This window comes from Mesitornis unicolor, unplaced genomic scaffold (genome assembly GCF_000695765.1).
Source record: "Mesitornis unicolor isolate BGI_N332 unplaced genomic scaffold, ASM69576v1 scaffold43745, whole genome shotgun sequence".
Taxonomy (NCBI): Eukaryota; Metazoa; Chordata; class Aves; order Mesitornithiformes; family Mesitornithidae; genus Mesitornis; species Mesitornis unicolor.
This window is the reverse complement of record NW_010188332.1, coordinates 35,100-53,977: the sequence shown is the minus strand read 5'-3', so window position 1 is coordinate 53,977 and position 18,878 is coordinate 35,100. Positions and strand designations below refer to the sequence as shown.

The following is an 18,878-nucleotide window of genomic DNA, read 5'->3' as shown; positions in this document are numbered from 1 at the left end:
CCTTCCAACTCCTAATATTCTGTGATTGAAATATCTATTGTGTGATGCAGCAGAACTGAATTTTAACCTTAAGTATTTTAATTATTAGGTGGAAATGAACATTTGCAGCCAGAAGGTCAGGAAGATTTACGAGAATTACTGAAAAAAACACTGGAATTCTGCTTATCTAGGTATGTATATACCTGAAAGTAGCAAACTGGAGGATAACGAACAAGATACAGTACCTAACTTGAGGTGTATGTTAATATGTTTCACACTTGTCACTTAAAACTGAGTGGAAAGGATGAGAATTTGGGGAAGTAACACACAAATTTCAGAGCATTGTATGGATGTACCTCTTAAAGCTTACATGAAATTTCTGGGCCTAAAACATAAACTAGCAAATATATAGTTTTGAAGTGAGAGTAGTTATAAGTAATTACAGATCAGGTGGATTTTTTACTGTTACTGGTGTTTTACAAATTAAAACTGAGTAGCTTAAGCCATTTGGTAAGCTTTGAGGTAACAATTTTAAAATTGGAATTGATACAATCTAGGGTTTTTGTATGTGCACCTGTAGATTCATTTATATTTAATGTTAGGGATCAATTTTAAAAAACAAAAGGGGGCTTTGAAACATACGCATTCCAGTATAGACTGATGCAAGATCATCAAGACAGTTTACTTGTACTTAATTATTCTCAATGCTTGTGTCTAGATAAAAACATCGTAAACACATCTTAATAACCTAGATCATCCTAATCTGTATATTTCTGCATAACTAGTTAGTCAGTGGTCATTTAAGTAATAAACTCTTAACAAAGTTACATGTTTGTGAGGGTAACGTGCTGCCTGAGCAGAAGATGCCAGTACAGTCACATGAAGGTAAAGACAATGTCATGTTTTCTGCCAAGTGAAATATTGTAGGTGAATGGACTGGGGAGCTGATGAAAATGCTGAAAACAAAATTTAGTATAGGAACCTGCCTTCTACTATGTGATGAGTTTTCGTCTCAAGTTTATTGGCAAAAGTTACATCCGTGACATTTCCCTATTTTTTTTTCCTCTCCCAACAGAGAAAATCTTGCCAGTGACATGTACCTTATATCACAGATGGACAGTGACCAGTATGTGCCAATAATGACAGTAGCAAACCTTGATCATGTCAAGAAACTCAGTACTGATATGGATTTGATTGTTGAAGTGCTGAGATGTAAGTGAAGATCTCTCAATGCTAGAAAGCATTTTGGTTATTGCTGTAGGACCATTATGCTGTATTTTCAATTTATTTTCCTTTTTTTATGTATCACAATAAAATGCCATCCTTTTTCTGTAAAGCACTGAATAGAGCAAGTGGCTCCCAGTTTAGACTATCTCAATTAGAGGACAGAAGCTTTACCAAACCTACTTCACATTTGAGGTATTGAGCAATTATCAGTGTAAATGAAAGTAAGGTGAGTATAAATTCTCAGAAAAGGCTACTAGACACTGCCACTAAAAAAGAAAATGTCTCGATGTGTGCATTAGAAGAGAAAGCTAATGAATGGGGATTGTCTAGGCTGGAAGAGTGTGGATATGTTAAGGGACATGTCTACTCACTTTCGTATGTCTGAAAGTTTCGACAGTCACTTTCTGCTTGTTTCTTAATGTTCAAAAATACTTGAAGTTTAGCACAAAAAAGCTTTGTGTTGTAAAACTGTGTCCACAGCATCTCTTGGTGTGCAAAGCTGTTAAGATTGCTGACAGCTAAAATACGTTTTTGTCCTTTCTCTCTTAGCATTGCCTTTAGTCCAGGTGGATGAGAAGGGAGAAAAAGTTAGGCCAAATCAGAATCGCTGTATTGTGATTTTACGTGAAGTACCTGAAACTACCCCCATTGAAGTAAGTGTTTAATTGTTTGGTAAAGAACGCTAACCCTAACTCTTAGAATTTGCAAGTATGATTTCTTCCAGATTTCAATGAGCATATCACATTTCTTACTACATTTAGTTTATAACAATTTTTCTAAACCTTAGTTTATTGTGTGTGTTTGGATAATACATATATTTGATAGAAGTATGCTGCTCATAGGAAGACTGTGGTGGAACTATAGCTCTACAGAGGGCTGGAAATCTGACAGCGTTTGGTATAGAGAACATAATTTTTTTGGGCTTTGGCTTATTCATATGAACTTGGTGCTCTGCTCCTTGGATAAATAGCAAAGGTGAAGAAGGAAGGTGAGTCTTAGAATGGAAAATGCCAGTGCTACACCTTGAAGCATGTTAGGGTAAAGTACTTAAAGCTTTTCAAGCATTTCCATAATGCTGAGGCTAGAGGTGTCAGCAAGTTGCTAAGGATCTCTGCTGGCTTATAGAATGAGTGTGACAGTGGGGAACTTGTTTCTTTGAGAGATAATTCAATGCAACTCTCATGATCTGGGACTATGACTAATGGAAAGACTAGCAAAAGTTTTTGGACCATAGATTAAACCATCTTGAATTTTCAAAAAAGGAGAAGACACAGATTCTTGATGATAGGGAGATATTTTAATTTCCCCTCTATTTAATTTTACAGGGAAGAATAAAGATTCTGGAAGAGTAATTGGTCTTTATAGTCTTCATTCAAAAATAAAAAGTACTGCAGATTGAAAACTTAGAATAAAGTGGCCTTAATAAACAGGAACATGAAACAAAATGCTAAAAGGAATTGGAGGGAAGAAGGTAGATATGCTAGATACAGAACTTAAAAATATCGGTTACTTTTAGTTTTCTAAATGAGATTTAACCTTTCAGAGACTGCCTAGCTTTTAATATTAAAATATTAAAGGGGTTTTTTTGTTGTTTTGTTTTTTCTCCTGTCATCAGTTTGTCAGGTTGGTCGCTCTAGAGCATGTTACAACAACAAAGCTCTCGAAAGAGGTGTCCTAAAGTGGTTTATAGATATGTTTAGATTTGCCAAACTGAAAAATCTAGACTTAACCCAACAGATCTGATAGGATACTTTTTCTGGTGCAGCATGGTCAGGCTTTATTAAAGCACCACAGTTCCAAAATACTGTAAGGCCTGCAAGTTGCTCTTTCATGCTGTTTGCCTTGACTCTGTGACAAAAATAATTACACAAATTGATCAAAACAAATACAAAGTCCAAGGTGTGAGGTTTTTCTGTAGAATGGTATTTTTGAGGTAACATAAAACCTGTTTCAAATATATTTATCTGTAGACACTTGAGTTAAAGTATATCTCCAGGTTTGTGCTGGAAGGGTGGGGTTCTCCTGTCCCATGCAGTATGCAGTTTTTTGTGTGGCTCTCTGGTTCTGGGGGCAGGGGAGAAATAAATAGTTTTGTGCACTTGATGTCAAATTGAAGTGTCTCTTTATGGCCTAAATAGCTTGTCTCTCATGATTTGAAGGGAGCAGGCAACTTCTGCTTGAGTATGGCCTTAGACGATGCTTGCTTGTATTTCTTCTATGTAGTACTACAGAGAAATACAGAGAGTAGTCTTCTACAGAGAGTAGACTGGAGAGAGCCAACACTACTGCAGGTGTTCTGAACTTCTCTGTTCTGTTCTGTGAGCCCAAAAGTGCTTTTTTTTCTCTTACCTGAAATTCCAGAGTTCTGCACTTTAAATGGATGTTTTTTCTGTCCATTAATTTTTCTTCTCCCACCCTTTTTTCTCCCTTCTTATCAAAACCACTCCTTAGGAGGTTGAAGCACTTTTCAAAGGAGATAATTTGCCTAAGTTTATCAACTGTGAGTTTGCCTATAATGACAATTGGTTCATCACGTTTGAATCAGAAGCCGATGCACAGCAGGTAACGCTATTTTTTGGAACCATTTTAGAATGTAACAGTAAACAAGGGTGGGATGAGGGTGGATTGACAGGTTATAAACTGTATTATGAATGTGTAACAGTTTAAAAAGAAAAAAAGGGGGGGGGGGGAACCCAAAAAACCCCCTAAAAACGATAATGCTTTCCCTTAGCTAATACCCAGTTATCAGAACTATTAAGCATAACCTTGTAAGAGTTTTATCTTGTTCGTATATCTTGGCTTCCAGGCCAAAGCTATAATTTTTTTATACTAAGAACATTGATATTTTGGATGACACTTTGAAGTGCTTCAATCGTAAGAACTAAAATCTTGGTTTAATGCTTCTGAAGTACTTCCACAATGGTAACTTACATCTTCCTGAATGCAGTTTACATATGAGGGTTTTCTATAGTCTAATATTAGCAGACACTTGAAGAATTATTGTTAGACTTAGTCTGTCAAAACTTAAGTTTCCGTTGTTTAAATGATATTTGACAAATTTTATCATTTCTTTTTTAAAGGCTTACAGATACCTTAGAGAAGAAGTGAAAACTTTCCAAGGAAAACCAATTAAGGTAAATAGAGCTTTATGGGGTTTTTGGGAGGTCTGTGTGTATGTTCTGCTTTTTGTGTGCCTCACTGTGTTTTCTGATACAAACTTATTTATGTGGTCCAGTCTCAACAGCCATTTGACCTGGAGATGGAGTTTGAAATGTAGCACGTGCCATGTTACTTCTCTTTTTCCTCCTTTCTGGCAGTGGTATATCCATCCCAGCATCAGGCCAGCAGGGAAGAGTTCAGCTGTTCCTGCCTTCCTTGAAGGAAGCACTGATGACAAGTGGTGTCCAGTACAAGTTTGAGAGCTGCTAGTTTGAACCATCCTAATTTAATTTGAAAGGCTGCTCTAACAAATAATCTAATCTCTCTTGCAGGCAAGGATAAAAGCAAAGGCAATAGCTATAAACACATTTTTGCCAAAGAATGGATATAGACCTCTGGATATGAACCTCTACACGCAGCAGCGTTACACAACATCCTTTTACTTACCTCCAGTATACAGTCCCCATCAGCAGTTTCCATTGTACAGCCTAATTGGCCCACAGGCCTGGTCAGCCACGCACAGCTACCTTGACCCTTCCTTGGTAAGTCTCTTGGTTATGAAACAGTTGCATTCTCTTTAAAGTTGGTATTATTCTCTTATGAAGCCTTGAGGTGTAGGAAGCATACGTATCCTGAAGAGGGGAGTTTAAGATGCTGGTTTTTCTTGAGAAGCAGTAACATGTTTTTTAGCAATAAAAAAATAAAATTACTTCTACTAATAAAAAGATAATTAACTTCTAATATTTTTTAAAAAAATTTTCTTAAAGGGCCTATCAGTAAGCCTTAGAGCTAGGCTGGTAACAGTATGTCCTTATATACTTTAATGGGCCATCCGCTGCTTCCTGAAATGCTGCTTCCATCTTCTCCATTATGAGAGTCCCATCAGAATTACCTTGGCCCTTTTTAGTTGGCCTCTGTTTTCCTACAAAAACTGATAGGAATGTAGTGTTTCTGTAATGACTGGGAGACTAAAGTTACCCTATGTGGAAACTATTTATCCCCTCTGTAAATGCCTCTTTTCTTGTGGCTAAATCCTCAAAATTAGAAGCTTTTTAGGTTTTTTTGGCAGAAGTTTAAAGTGGCCTTGAACAAACTCAAGCAAACTTCCTGTGTACTGAACAGCAAGCTAATTAAAAAGTTGGTGTGCTAAACACTTCACACACAGGGAAGGCTTTTTAGGGGTGATGAAGAATGCAGAGGAGACAAGGTAGTATGTTATTCTAGGAGAAAGCCACCTTATTAAGCAGCAATGAATGTGATTCTTCCTCTAAATAAACTAAAAGTGACTGTTGCACAGTCTTGCTGTGAGATAGTGAAGTAGTTGGGTAACACTGCTGTAGAAGATGTAGATTAATTGGTGACAGGTTCAAGTGCAGCAAAGCATGTATCTGCTTCATGTCATCCTGCAACTTTGTGTATTCCAGGAAGTTTACTAGTCTTGGCCTCTGGGGGAAGACATTACAAGTCTGCCAGCTTTAAAGATCTCATACCTTTCTTAGTAAAAACAGAAGATTAACTGGCAGAGCTTTGCTTCCCACTCTTTTGCAGTGTATTGTCACGGGTTGGCTGAATTTTGTGTACATTAATGTAGTATGATGTTTCTTGAACAGTTTGTAGGAAGAGTTATATTTGAGTAGAAATTCCTAGTGAGAAGAATGGGAAGCACAAGGAACAAAAAAAAAGGTGTACGTTTGAGCCAGGTGGCTTCTGTGCAGACACAAATTGGTGCTCTTGGTATTATTGAAAAATTGGAATTTTTGGAAAATTAGAATGTCATTTCCCCCCTCGCCCCCCCCCTCAAAAAAAAAGATCAGCAGCAGTGAATATTGCTAGTGTCCCTCTAAGCAATGAGTCAAACTTGTTTTCCTTCAGTATATTAAATGTCTCTTCGTTATTCAGGTTCAGGAGTTGCTTACTAGCTTTGAATTTTACAGGATTCAAGTTGTACCTATTAAAGCAGGAAGCACTTCAAAGCAGTATTTTGATGAAACCTTGTTCCTAAAATAGCTTTATTAAACTCCTTATGGCTTATTTTTGGAGTCTTAGGTCGCATTTGCTGTCGTGTGTGCTAGGTTAGGCTAACAGTAGTTTGGCATGACAGCTTTGGTGTTAAATTTTATTTTTCATTGATTAGTGATTTGCTTTAACTTTAGCAAGAAAGGTTAAACAGGCTTAAAGATACCTTTATAGGAAACAGTCTTAGTCCCAGCTGTTTCTCATTTAAGTGTAGAGTGCTACATAGAAGTCTTACTGCTTACAAGCATTTGCTGTTGCTAATAGTAACATTTCCTAAATGAAACTCATTCATATGTTAAAAAAAAAAAGTCTGCTAGTTAGGATGGAGAATTACTATGAATGTGCTTCAGATTCTGAGGCATCTTGTTAATACAAGACATTGACACGCACCTACCCCAAAAAATCTTTTGCAAATGTTGCTTCTTCAGGCAACAAGACAGGAATTCACATGTAGAATAAGGTGGTAAGAATCAGAGTTGCACTAACATCCACTTGTTCTCTAGGCTTTATTTAGGTGTCACGTGGAAGATAAGTAGAATGAGGAACTAAAAATATTTTTATTTTTAGGGTAGGATACAAATATAAATTACAAGAAAAACAATTACAGGCAGTGTAGGTTAGAGACTCTTTGACGAAGAAGTGTCTCGGTATTCTGAAGTCATGCACAGTGAAAGAGGAGGAGCATTACTTAACTTACAGCCAAGAATTTTGGCTTGATGTTTTTCAGTCCTTTTAAGTGGTGTCCTGCAGAGAATGACATAAAATATGTGGTTAAGAAAAAAGCAGTACTCCGTTTGCTTATAAGCTTGTGATATATTGTTTAGGTAACACCATTCCCAAATACTGGATTTATCAATGGGTTCACATCTCCAACCTTCAAGCCTGCTGCTTCTCCTCTGACAACACTCAGACAATATCCTCCCAGGAACAGGCAAGTTCAACCATCTTTTAACAATATACATACTGTTTTATCATCTGGCATGAGGGGTTTTAATCTGCTTATTTTTAGTAACACCAGCTAACTTGAAAATACTTCTGAAATTGAACCTGATATGCAAGTTTAAGTGAGGCCAAAGGGCAGATGGTTCTGCTATTGTTAGTGGATTTTTAAATGTAAATGGACTGTCTGAAAGATGAGAACTTGTCTGCTCCATGATTTAGGGTATTTGGATGAAATATTCTGAATAATGGCATGTGATCAGCAGGATTATTCACATAGTAGTTTCAAGTAGCTTTTAGTGAAGCCATAGTTGAAAACACAGAGAAAAGGTTAATTTTGATAATTCACATGACCTGTTAAAATGAATATTTATCATCCTTATAAATGAAATATGCAATACAGGACTAAAGATCTTGCTGCTTCTGAATTCTGTGTATAGTCTTAGGTCTCAGAAGACCTCTCATAGTACGTATGTTGAAATGACTTTTGAATTTGTAGGAATCCTAGCAAGTCTCATATACGACATACAATACCCAGTGCAGAAAGGGGACCTGGGCTTCTAGACAGTCCTTCAATATTCAACTTTTCTGCTGATCGTTTAATCAATGGCGTCAGGAGTCCACAGACGCGGCAGCCGGGACAAAACAGGACACGGATGCAGAATGCTACGAGTTACACCAAGAGGGAAGTAGGAACTGGACGGATGGAACAGAGCAGCGTTGACTCCTCGCCTGGATTAGGCAGAGGAAGGTGAGTGTACTTTATAGTTGTCCTCTAAACAACCTGGTATTGCTGCTTTTAAATGGCTTCTTTAGTAAAGAGGTACTTTCCTCATTACTACTTGAGACTGAGACTGTCTGTCCTCAAAGCTGAAATCTTGAAAGGTACTTCAGAGAAAGTGCTAAATATAGAAAAAATGCAAAGTGGACTTGCATACTTTCCTACCAAAAGAAAATCATTAATGGCAACTGGAGAATGGTTTACAGCTGTAAGATCTAATCATCTGTCCTTTGCTTATTTTTTGTAAAAAAGTGGGTTTATGTATTATTTGTTTGACTTTAGTGAAGCAGGTCTGCCTATTCTGTTGTTCAGTGATACAGGTTGTGCGCTTGAACCTGTACTAGCAGTGCTCATTGTTAATTTTTTCAGTTGAAAGATCAGAAATTTTGCCCAAATAAGACATTGCAACAACAAAGATGATGGATTGGTATGGAGGGAGGAAAAGGGATTAAATGCAACTAAGGAAACTATTTTTAGGCAGTTTAAAAAAGAAACAAACCAACCCAACCGCCTGAGGACCTGAACATTGGTGGCACCAATATTAACGTGAGAATTTAGCAGGCTTATTTTGGAAAATTCTAAATACAGTTCTAATAAGTACTTTATGAAAGTACTGTGCAGCTTTGTTTAATGGTGGCTGTGTTTGTGTGTCTCTCCAAGTAAATCACATTTTGAGTGACTTACTGAATTGGAAGATAACTTGAATCCTTTGCAGATGATCCTATATTAGTTGTGCGATGACACAATACAAGTCTAATTGGGGATTTTGTGCAAGGATTGTAACACTTTTCTAAATCTAATTTGCCAAATTGTGTTATAACTAGTGGATGAAATTATGATTAAGGACATGGGCAATGAGATTGCTGAAACTATAGGCTCCAAAATATACAGGAATAGTCAGTACTTAAATTTGTATTCTGATGTTTCACTATTGAATAAGACTATAATATTATAAGTCAAACTGAAAACTTAGAAAATCTATTAAACCAGAGTTGGAAGGCACTGCAAATTTTAAATGCTCTTGGAGGGACAACACATGAAGCAGGGCTGGGAGAGAAGTACTGAAAATGTTTTGGAGGGGTGTTACCTGAGTTGCAAATAGGTAACCATATTTCGGAAATCACATAAGTATCAAAAAAAAAACAACCTTCAGTTTGCACATTGAAGTGTTTTGTCTAAGCTGTATATGTAATCGGCACCGAGAGATGCTTTTAATGAGGGAATTATTTGTAACCAATGTATTCTTATGCTGTATAAGATCCATACCTTTATTTTAATGACAGGTTGCTAAGAATGTTTTCCCTGAAACGTTTTTTTTTAGTAACCTGTCTAGAATGAAGATGGATGAAATAGCAATTTTTAATTAATTTCCCCTGTTTTCACCAAGTGCCTTCCATTAATTTATAGGCAAAGTTCTGATAACTGCTTTCTTTCCCTTAGGAAAAACTCATATGGCTACCGAAAGAAAAGGGAGGACAAGTTTACAGTGAGTGTTCATGATTGTCTTTATCTATAAGAAAAGTAGGGTAACAAGGCAATGGTATGGGTATTATGTGAAGTAGCAGGTGAGATAAGTTATTGCACAAGCAATTGTGTGTCACAGTTGACTGAAGATGGCAACTCATTAGATTCACCTGAGTTTACTGTATTTGGGTATTGGAGAAAGTTGTGCATTAATGCAGAAGTCAGGAAAAAGTTAAAATTACTCATTTATACTATAAAGGAAATTTCCATCTTAGTGTTACTTTGTCAGCATGTCAATGCTCTCGTTCAGGGAGGACTAAACAGCTTGATGCTGGTTATCATTCATGTAGACAATGAATAACACTTCATAGATCCATGTGTCATAATGTATAGCTAGCATGTTAGTTGAGGGAAGTTTTGTTCCTTAAATGTCTCTCCAAGTACTACCTGTTAAAGCTATACTAACATTATTAAAATACTACTGTTTTGGTAAACTTAAATTCAAGGTGAATACCTAAATAGCCTTACTACTTGAAAAGGCTGGACTAGAAATTTTGTAGAAGAAAGAAAATGTAAACTTTTTATAGGACTTCAGGTTTAACTTGATGAAACCAGACCTTTGGTGCAATTAATTTTTGCTGCACATGGCATGTTCATGAAGTTGAACCAGATTATTTCCTTATTCATGTTACAATTGTGAAGTATCCCCTCTGCACAAGCCATGACACTTTCTCAAAGGTCTGGAATTGTTGCATTTGTGTATTTGTGGCTCCTGCTGTTGAGTAGGCTTATGAGGCTTGGAGCATCAAGGTTTGGGAAGTATAAAACAGCAAGTGGCTCCTTCCTTTTGGTTGCTTTTAGTTCTTGTCAAACTTCTTAAAGCTCAGTGAGATCAGATAGGATACTTCTTTCTATTGCTGTTTAAAGCTGCTTGACTGTTTAGATTGATGTTTTCTTATCTGTCTTTGAAATACCAAGGCAGTGGTACAGATTAGGCATACAAGTGAGTGGTTGGAGTGAAGGGATTACCTTAGGCACTTACTGAGCCAGAGAGGCTCTTCTGAATCAGCTGACATTAAAGGTTACTTTAACTTTGAATGTCAAACTGGTAGACATGACTTCTCTGGAGACCCATGGTTCCCTTCTCTCAGCACCAGGCTTTAATGGCAGCCTGTGCAGTCAGGCTCCTTCTAGACTCTTCTGGTCCACGAATCTTTAGTCTGTACTGTCCAGTGATGCAGCTTGAACAGAGGGGAGAGCTGCTGCACACCCACAGCTGTGCGCACTGGGAAGGAGCATACTGCAGTGACAGTTAAATTTAACCCCTTCAGAATGGGGCAATAATTGAATTTAGGATCCTGTTTCTTGCATTATCCTGTAGAAATTAGAAACTGTACATAGGACTTCACTACAGCCAGTTGCATTTGAATGGAGTGATGACTACTTTGAATTTTTTTTTTTTTTTAAAAAATCAGAGTATGTGTGCTTGCATGAGAGAGATGAACATTTTTTTGATCAGATAGTATCTGAGGCTATACACATAAGCCAATTACTCAACTTGTCACAGCAAGTTGACTTAAGAAGTTTTATGCAGTTGGCAGCTTAAAATCCATTTAGGTACTCCCTGGTCTCGCTAATTTAAGACTTTGCTGCTACTTTTCTCTTAATATATTGAGGTTTTTTAGGATTCATCTGTATAATTTAAAACACTTGTAACAAATATAGAAGCATTATCTATTGCAGGACTTCAGTCCCAGTTAAGAAAACTGAGTGCTGTGATTTGAAGAACTGGAAAAAAGAAAAGTTGTTCTTCTTGCTGTTTGAGCTGGATAAGTGTAGTCTTCCTCTGTGACCCTTTGACAGATCATCCGACTTCTGGTTTTGGAGGTTTGCAGCTCCCGTTGCTGTAGCACTCCAAAACTGTGTTCTGGGGGTAATGCTGGGTCAGTAGCAGTTGCAGGACTTGCAGTTGATCTTGCCTCTGTATTTCTTCTTTCCCCGCTTCCCTCTCAACACACACTTGTTTTGATATAAACTCTAGTTTGTGAAGAGACCTTGAGGGGTAGAGTTTTGTCTATTGCTCTTCATCAGAAGAAAGGGGAAAAAAAAACCCAGTAAGTGATGCAGTACGTTTCTGTCCAGAAGCATTGTTCTCACATTCAGCCCATCTTGGCTATTTACCCATAAATATTTCCCTTTTCAGAAAAGGAATCGTCTCAAAGACTGTTTTGCATTTGGTGTTCTGCAGCAGAGATCATCTTAGTGCAGGCCTGAGCACAGTCACAAAACAGTTACTTCTTTGTTTACGTGATGTAGATGAAGTTAATGAGTAACTTCAGTCACAGCATATTATAAAAGGAATTATTTTTTTTGTGTAAATAGAACTTAGCTTTACAAATACTCACAAGTAGGGGCACTTTAACTGAGGCACTCTTAAGTCCTGAACTGCTGCCTGTAGTGTAAAATAGCTGCATTAGGCCATTGATGTGTCTCTGCTTGGGACATTGTTTTTCTTCTTGGATTAATTAAGAAAAAAATCTCCCTGTTTCAAAAGTAGTTTTGACATTTTGACATCTCTGCATTTTTGCAAAATGACCATATAAATTCATACTAATTAGATGAAAATTGCAGTTGTCTACAACACGTACAAGGCATGCTGTCTTGCCATTTCTTAATATATCTGAACATGGTAAAAGATTCTTGTTGACTCCTGTTACCAACTGCACATAAACGGAAATTTTTCGTTATATCATGATATCCAAACCAGTTGATTCTCCTTTCTATGTCAGTTTAAATATGCATCCCAAAGGAAGAGTCAGCGAGAAGACTTTTCTTACTATGCCAGTATCACTGAAGCTTATGCAGATGAATTTTTTTATGGATGCCTATGCCATCCTATTTAAATAATAAATATTTTAAGGGCAACAGTGGAAAATGAAAGCAGCTCTTCCTTGGTACTGTGGTTTTCTTGGGAGGTGGGCTGGGGGAGGTCTTTCTAGGGCTTCACAGATTAGAAATCCAACGCACAATACAGTTTCGAGTCCCATGTCTGTCTTTTCTGTCATCCAGTGCAGTAACTTCAACATGTTATTTCTATTCCAGAGAGGCCAAACACAGTCTCCACCACCCCCAAAACCTCCATCTCCTAGCTTTGAGTTGGGTTTATCTAGCTTTCCTCCATTACCTGGGGCTGCTGGCAATTTAAAGACCGAAGACCTTTTTGAAAACAGACTGTCCAGTGTGGTAATAGGAACGTCAAAAGAAAGAGTGAGTAGCCAGTATTCATTGTTGTTGGGAAAACAAGGAATTGCATACATCTTGTTTTCAGATTCAGTGGCTTATACCTAGGAAAAAACTTGTGGATTTACATGGGTAGTAAGAAATAATTTAAAAAAAAATAGCTGTCAAATGTCGTGCTGCTGCCTTCTTCACTTGCATCTTAGAATTTGTTGGGTATTCTCTTTGAAATGGTGTGGAATATGAGCATCAGTATGAATAGATAGCAGTGATTAGAAAATGCGCTCTTTGCTGTTAATAATTGCTTCGGGCTTTCTCATACACTCAGGTGAAAAAGTCTGTTTGAAAGATAGACTTCTGAGTTGTATATAAAACACTTTAAAGTGACAAAGATAATTTTTTTAAGCACTGAAATATAAAGAAGCTGCCTACATAATCTCAGTACACTCAGCATCATACCTGGAACAAGAACTGTTACCACAACCAGCTGGATCCCAACGTTGTCTTGTCAGATGGCTTGGAAAGAAAAAAATACACCAGAATTATTTGGCAACCTCTGCTTTCTAGATGTAGTAGAGATGCAGTTGAAAATTAATGTTCAGTAGCTGTTCATAGATTTCATTCTTAGAACTGTCTCTACCATGCGATCTGTGAGTGGCAGTATGTTCTCCTCCATCAAAACTCGTATAACCCAGTGCACTGAGGAACAGTCTAGACTGCAGGAGTCTGTATTGGCTTATTTGCTGGCTCTAATGTTAACTTGTGTTTTTCTAGCTGTATGGGAACTGAAGAAGCTAAAGGCTGAATATAGCAGTGCAGAGCAACCTAGTGAAACACCAAAATCTCTTTTATGCCTCATCTCTAAAACCAATCTGTTGCAAAAGTGTTTTCTTTGGTGCTTATGTATCAGGGGTGGGTCAGGAGAGTGTTTGTTGGTAGAGGAAAGAGGGAATGGCAGGGCACCTGAAGCGGTGATGGCACAGACAAGCCATCTATTCTGCATCCTGCAAGTGGCAACAGGGACAACTGCAGGTAATAGGACAAGTACATTCCAGAGTAGCATTTAGGGGGAATGTGCGGGGGGCAGTGCCATGTTAAGAGCAGTGTTTAACTTGCTGTCAGCCAATACTTCAGACTGTAGCCTGTTCTTGGCCAAGATCTGTCTGTTTTTAAAGTATTTTACCTCTGTTTCTGAAGTGCTTTTTGGCTGTTGTACTTTAGGTTTTAAATATAATCCCAGCACTTGCTATTGATACATAGCTGAAAACCAATGGGTCCTCCCATTCCAAATTTAGTACTTGCTCTGCACTGTAATTACTGTAAAGAACTTGCACTTCTCCCCTGCAGAGGCAGTCCTAATATCAGTCAGGCAGTGAGGTTTATGGTAGTGCAGTGTTCTGTCACATTCAAAAGTTTCCTTTGATTTCCTGATTTCTTTTTCTAGCTTGCCTGAGTTAGTCTGTATGGTGGTGTGGAAGAAAGGAATTGTGCTGTCTTTCCTTGTTGGTATTAATAAGGAATAAGAAAACAGCAGCTGGCTCCAGAGAGCGGTTGTGTTCTACTGCAAAGATGTTTGAGTTCACGTTAGAATCTTGCTAATGTATACAGGCTGCTTTTCACCTTGATCTCAACATTTTTTGTGTCACCTGATGCAGAGTTACACAGTGCTACTCTTGTTTTATAGATGGGCGAGTCCGGTGTACCAAAGCTGAGTGAACTTAGGTTGTGTAATTTTTCCAACAGTTGTTATCCAAGCAGCGTATCTTTATGCTCTTTGCTTTGTGGTGCTCTTCTAGATATAGTTCTGGGGAATGGTAGGTGTTAATCATCCCACATCTTCTAACTAGGAAACTGCAGCTCTGTCAGATCAGGGGCTGAGTGTTTTGGCCTAAGAACAGCACTTGCACATCTGCTTGGTTTGAAGCTATTCGTGCTTAACCATGTACCTACAAGTTTTGATCAACTTGGGCCAGAATGCTCAGCAAATTGCAATTTCAAGTCTTTGCACACAGTAATATAGTGAGGAAAGCTATAGAAGCTGTTCTTTTATTTCTAAACATCCACCTTTGATGGCTTTACTTTTGAGTAAAACTAGGCTTAGATCCACTGTGGTAGTCTGCTGCCTGATTGAAAACAGTGTCGTCAAATACCATTTTCCTTTCTACCTGTGGCCACAGGAGTTTCATGTTCTGTGACCTTTGAATGGTGGCTGGGTGGGGGAAAAGTGGTGGCTGTCTTGTTCCTTCTGTGCTTCTTTTCTCCCATTGCTCTCCTTCTGCTTAGCAGAATTTGCTCTGGTTCTACAGTCAGGTCAGAAGCACTATGAAGAACACAGCACTTCTAAAAAAACCAAAATGGTTGTACATGTCAGAAATATATCTTTCAAGATACAAAGTCGTCTTTCTCTTTTCTTATTTTGTGACAATTTAAATTCATGCATGCATCTTGAACCAGTTTGGCCTTTATCTGGAAGCACAGTATCTTTAGAGGGCTATGGAAAGAAGCCACTTTTGCTTGGTAGCAAGTCACACTGTAGCGTAAGGAAGGGACTTTTAAATGATGGTCATAGCCTCATTTGCAAAAACATTGGGTTGCTTTTCTTTTTTTAAGGTTAGATGTTTTAGCAACAGCTATTGGGATGATACAGAATTAGAGCTTTGAATCAGACAGTTCTCAGTGCATAACTCTAGGAGACTTTTTTCTTAAAACTGGCACAAAGCCTACTTTGTCACCGGTGGGTGCAAAATTCCCAGGTTGAAAGAAGTGATTTTTGTCACCCAGATACATCCCAAAGGGAACTGAGCTTCCAACTTTTTGGGAAAGAACCACGGTATGTGATTTACTTGTCTATGTTTCTAAACAATTGTAAAAGAAAAAAGCTTACTTGTTACAATACATATATTGGATCCTTCTGTATCTTCCTGTCGTTAATTTACCCTTATAAATGAACTTGTAAACTGTTTCCTGATTGTGTTAATTTCCAGGGAAGCCATATGATTGCTCTTCTGTGCCTTTTTTCCTCCTTCAGAACATTAATGTGGATGCAAGTACAAACACTATTCCATCAGGAATTCCTCGAGAGCCGTTGTTGCCAGCTTCTTCTACATTGCCCAGGACATTTGAAAGGTCTCCTTCGCCATCCCAGTCGTCTGAGTAAGCACTTAATTACATGGCTTTAATTATTCTGCCCTGAATCACGTTTGCATTTTCTTTCATCAAAAGGTTAGGTGGAACACTGTAAATAGCTATTAAAATCTTAATGAAAGAAATAGTATTTTGTTGTGTATTGAACTTGTAGTAAAGGCAATAAAGTTTAATTTCTGAGCAATATCATAATAGTGATTCAGTCATTATAGTAATTCAGCAGACAAAAGTTTTGTGTTGTATTTTAGTCTCTGCAAGTATTTAAAAGTTTAATGAATACCTTACTGTCTTGTATTTAGGTAGCTTTGAAGCATAGAGAGTAATGCCCATGATCCCGTGGGCAGTACCATTGTCCATACAATAAAGCTTTCAGTAATACTTTATTTGGAACCTGCAAATGAAATTGAGGTGTTTGAATAACAGGAGTGAGATAACTGGATAACCAAATGCTATCAGAATGTCACGAATTGCAGGTAGTGTCAAGTTCCACGGGAATATCAGGGTTTTTAATATTTGATAGGATTTTTAAATACAATGCTAGTCATAATGTGCTAGGCAAATGTTAGCTGTAATTTTTTACAGTCATCCTCAAAGTTTCCAACCCATTATCAGATCATTCATCTATCCTGAATAGGTTTCCCTTTTCATGAGCCTTCTTTCCTGCTTCATGATTGCAGGGACTCCAAGGTTGCAGATAAACAGCAGAGAGAGACACCGAGTACAGAAAGGCTTTCTTCTTCCACACTCAGTACTGCGTGTAAATCGGTACAAGTCAATGGGGCTGCCACAGTAAGGAGCCTTATTACTTCACTTTCTCTTAATGATCCAGTTTGATGTATTTAACACAATATTGCTTCCATTGATACCCTGTGTTGCTTGATCATGTGAGCTCAGCATCCTTAAATTGGTGTGTTGGTGGTTTCATGATTACTTGCGTGCTACAATTATGCAATTAACAGTGCAAAAGTGTTCAAGATAACTTGGGGAATGATAGCTCTTTATCTGAATTCTCTTCTTGGTGAGCAAAGGGATACCTAGGTAGCCTTTAGGTAGAAGCATTAATGCATATGTAGACATTTAAACCAGTGTATTCATTGTCTTTCAGCTGGTTTAGAGTTTCCTTGAATCGGGCGTATTTTGCCTTATCACAGTACCCCATTTTTCTGACACGCTGTTTTGCATTTTACCTTATCTTGAACCTTATTGTCTGTTCAGCTTTTGTAAACTTCATACTGAAGCCCTTACCTGCATATTTTAATGCAGCAGTCTTTTGGGTCAAAGAATTTACCCTTTTTGTTCATGAAAGTGATTTTTCCTGAGAATGCTTTGTTTAACTCTGCTGTCCTGTTTGCTTTCGATTCCACAGGAACTGCGAAAACCTAGTTATGCAGAAATTTGCCAGAGAACAACTAAGGATCCTCCTACATTGCAACCTCAGAAAGAACAGAAGCCAAACACTGTAGCATGTGGGAAAGAGGAAAGAAAGCCCACAGAAACAATAGAGAAAAACAGAGAACCTCCTCCTGCAAAGTCACATCCTGGACAACCCAAAGACCAGAGGAGACAGTCAGGCCGCAGATCGTCCCCTCCAGCCGTTGGCAAACGCTTAAATAAAGAACAGAGTACCCCTCCAAAATCTCCTCAGTGAAACTAGCACCTGGGAGGGATTTGAAAAGAGGTCTGCTTCCCACAAATTAAACCCATGTTCCCACTAAGACACCTGAGAATGAGTTGCTGGTTAGGAGCTTGCAGTGATACCTAGGCATATAACAATGCCTGCAAGTTATTTTTCTGTGAAATACTTTTTCCCCCTCTTGAAAAAACTTTCTATTTTTTCTGGATATTTCTGGATAGTTGTTTAAACCTTACATTTAGGTTGGTGCTTAATTGGAGGTGAAGCTTAGTGTGATATTTTTTTTTCCAAGATGTAAAATATTTGTCTTTAAAAAAATCAACTTTTTATTAAGCCTCTCTGTGGCTGTGTGAGTGCAAGCTCTGTATAGTGAGTTTTTTCTAAACAGTTAAGCAGAAATGTGCTGCTGCAATATTTTTAATAAAGTGGTCTGCAAGTACATATCTGAAGTGTCCAAATGACTGATAACGGCAGCTAGTGTGTAAAGTGCAAGGAAGTAGATATATTTACGAATTAGTATGTGACCTTCAAGATTATTTTTTTTTATTGGGCTGCTGTACTAAGTGTCAGAAAATGAACTTGCACTTTTAGGTTAAACAAGTAGTTGTTTCTAGCGTTTTGAAAAATTTAATCTTTTTTTGATACTTTGCACACACAGAATGAATCCCACAGAGCACCATAGCAGTCTTTCTAAAAGATTTCCTTGGTTGTTTTTTTTATTTACTGCAAGCAAGTAACCATCTTCTCACTCCAGAATAAAACTGATGTTATAATTTGCAAACACAAAGCACATTGTGAATAGAAAGAATTAAGTCTGTGAGCTTGTATGGTGGTGAAGCCCGTTAATGGATGTTACCAGGAGAAAGCCCCGGAGCCTTCTCGTGATAACCTTAGCTTCCCTGTGCTTGTAAGGGAGTTAACTGAGTCAGCGCTGTATGTCCTGGTTACCCCTGTGCTCTGTGTAGACTTTTTAAAACTCTGCCCCAAGTGCTCTTTGAAAGAGTTCATATCTTGGTCAGCCTCGTGTTGACGTCTTCCTGTAACTACGAGCATTGGCATACGGATTTAAATTTTTCAAGACGTGAGATAATGGTGTTTGTGTTTTGTGGTGGAGGAAGAGATCCCTGATATTTACCTCTGGGATGAGGTTTCTCACACTTACTTACTTTAGAAGTGATGCGCTTTCTGAAGGACAAGGATGCACTAAATTAGCAAGTTTCTAATAAAGTTGAGTATAAATTATTTTTGTTTTAAAATGCCTAAAGTTTTTCTTTAAGTGTTTAAACTGCAGGAAGTTCA

At 37.8% G+C, this 18,878-nt stretch overlaps 1 protein-coding gene across 1 annotated transcript; it reads left to right on the top strand.

Moving 5' to 3' along the window:
* Window positions 1-88: 88 nt before the first annotated feature.
* On the top strand, window positions 89-17,710 carry LARP4B (La ribonucleoprotein domain family, member 4B; the record flags this gene model as incomplete). The annotated part of the gene is made up of 13 exons (XM_010185725.1): window positions 89-170; window positions 1,055-1,191; window positions 1,756-1,859; window positions 3,658-3,768; window positions 4,287-4,340; window positions 4,698-4,907; window positions 7,206-7,312; window positions 7,820-8,071; window positions 9,542-9,587; window positions 12,668-12,832; window positions 15,831-15,955; window positions 16,624-16,735; window positions 17,313-17,710. Coding segments are annotated over 13 exons (1,787 nt in total), but the record flags the coding sequence as incomplete, so codon positions are not given.
* Between the last annotated feature and the right edge of the window lie 1,168 nt (window positions 17,711-18,878).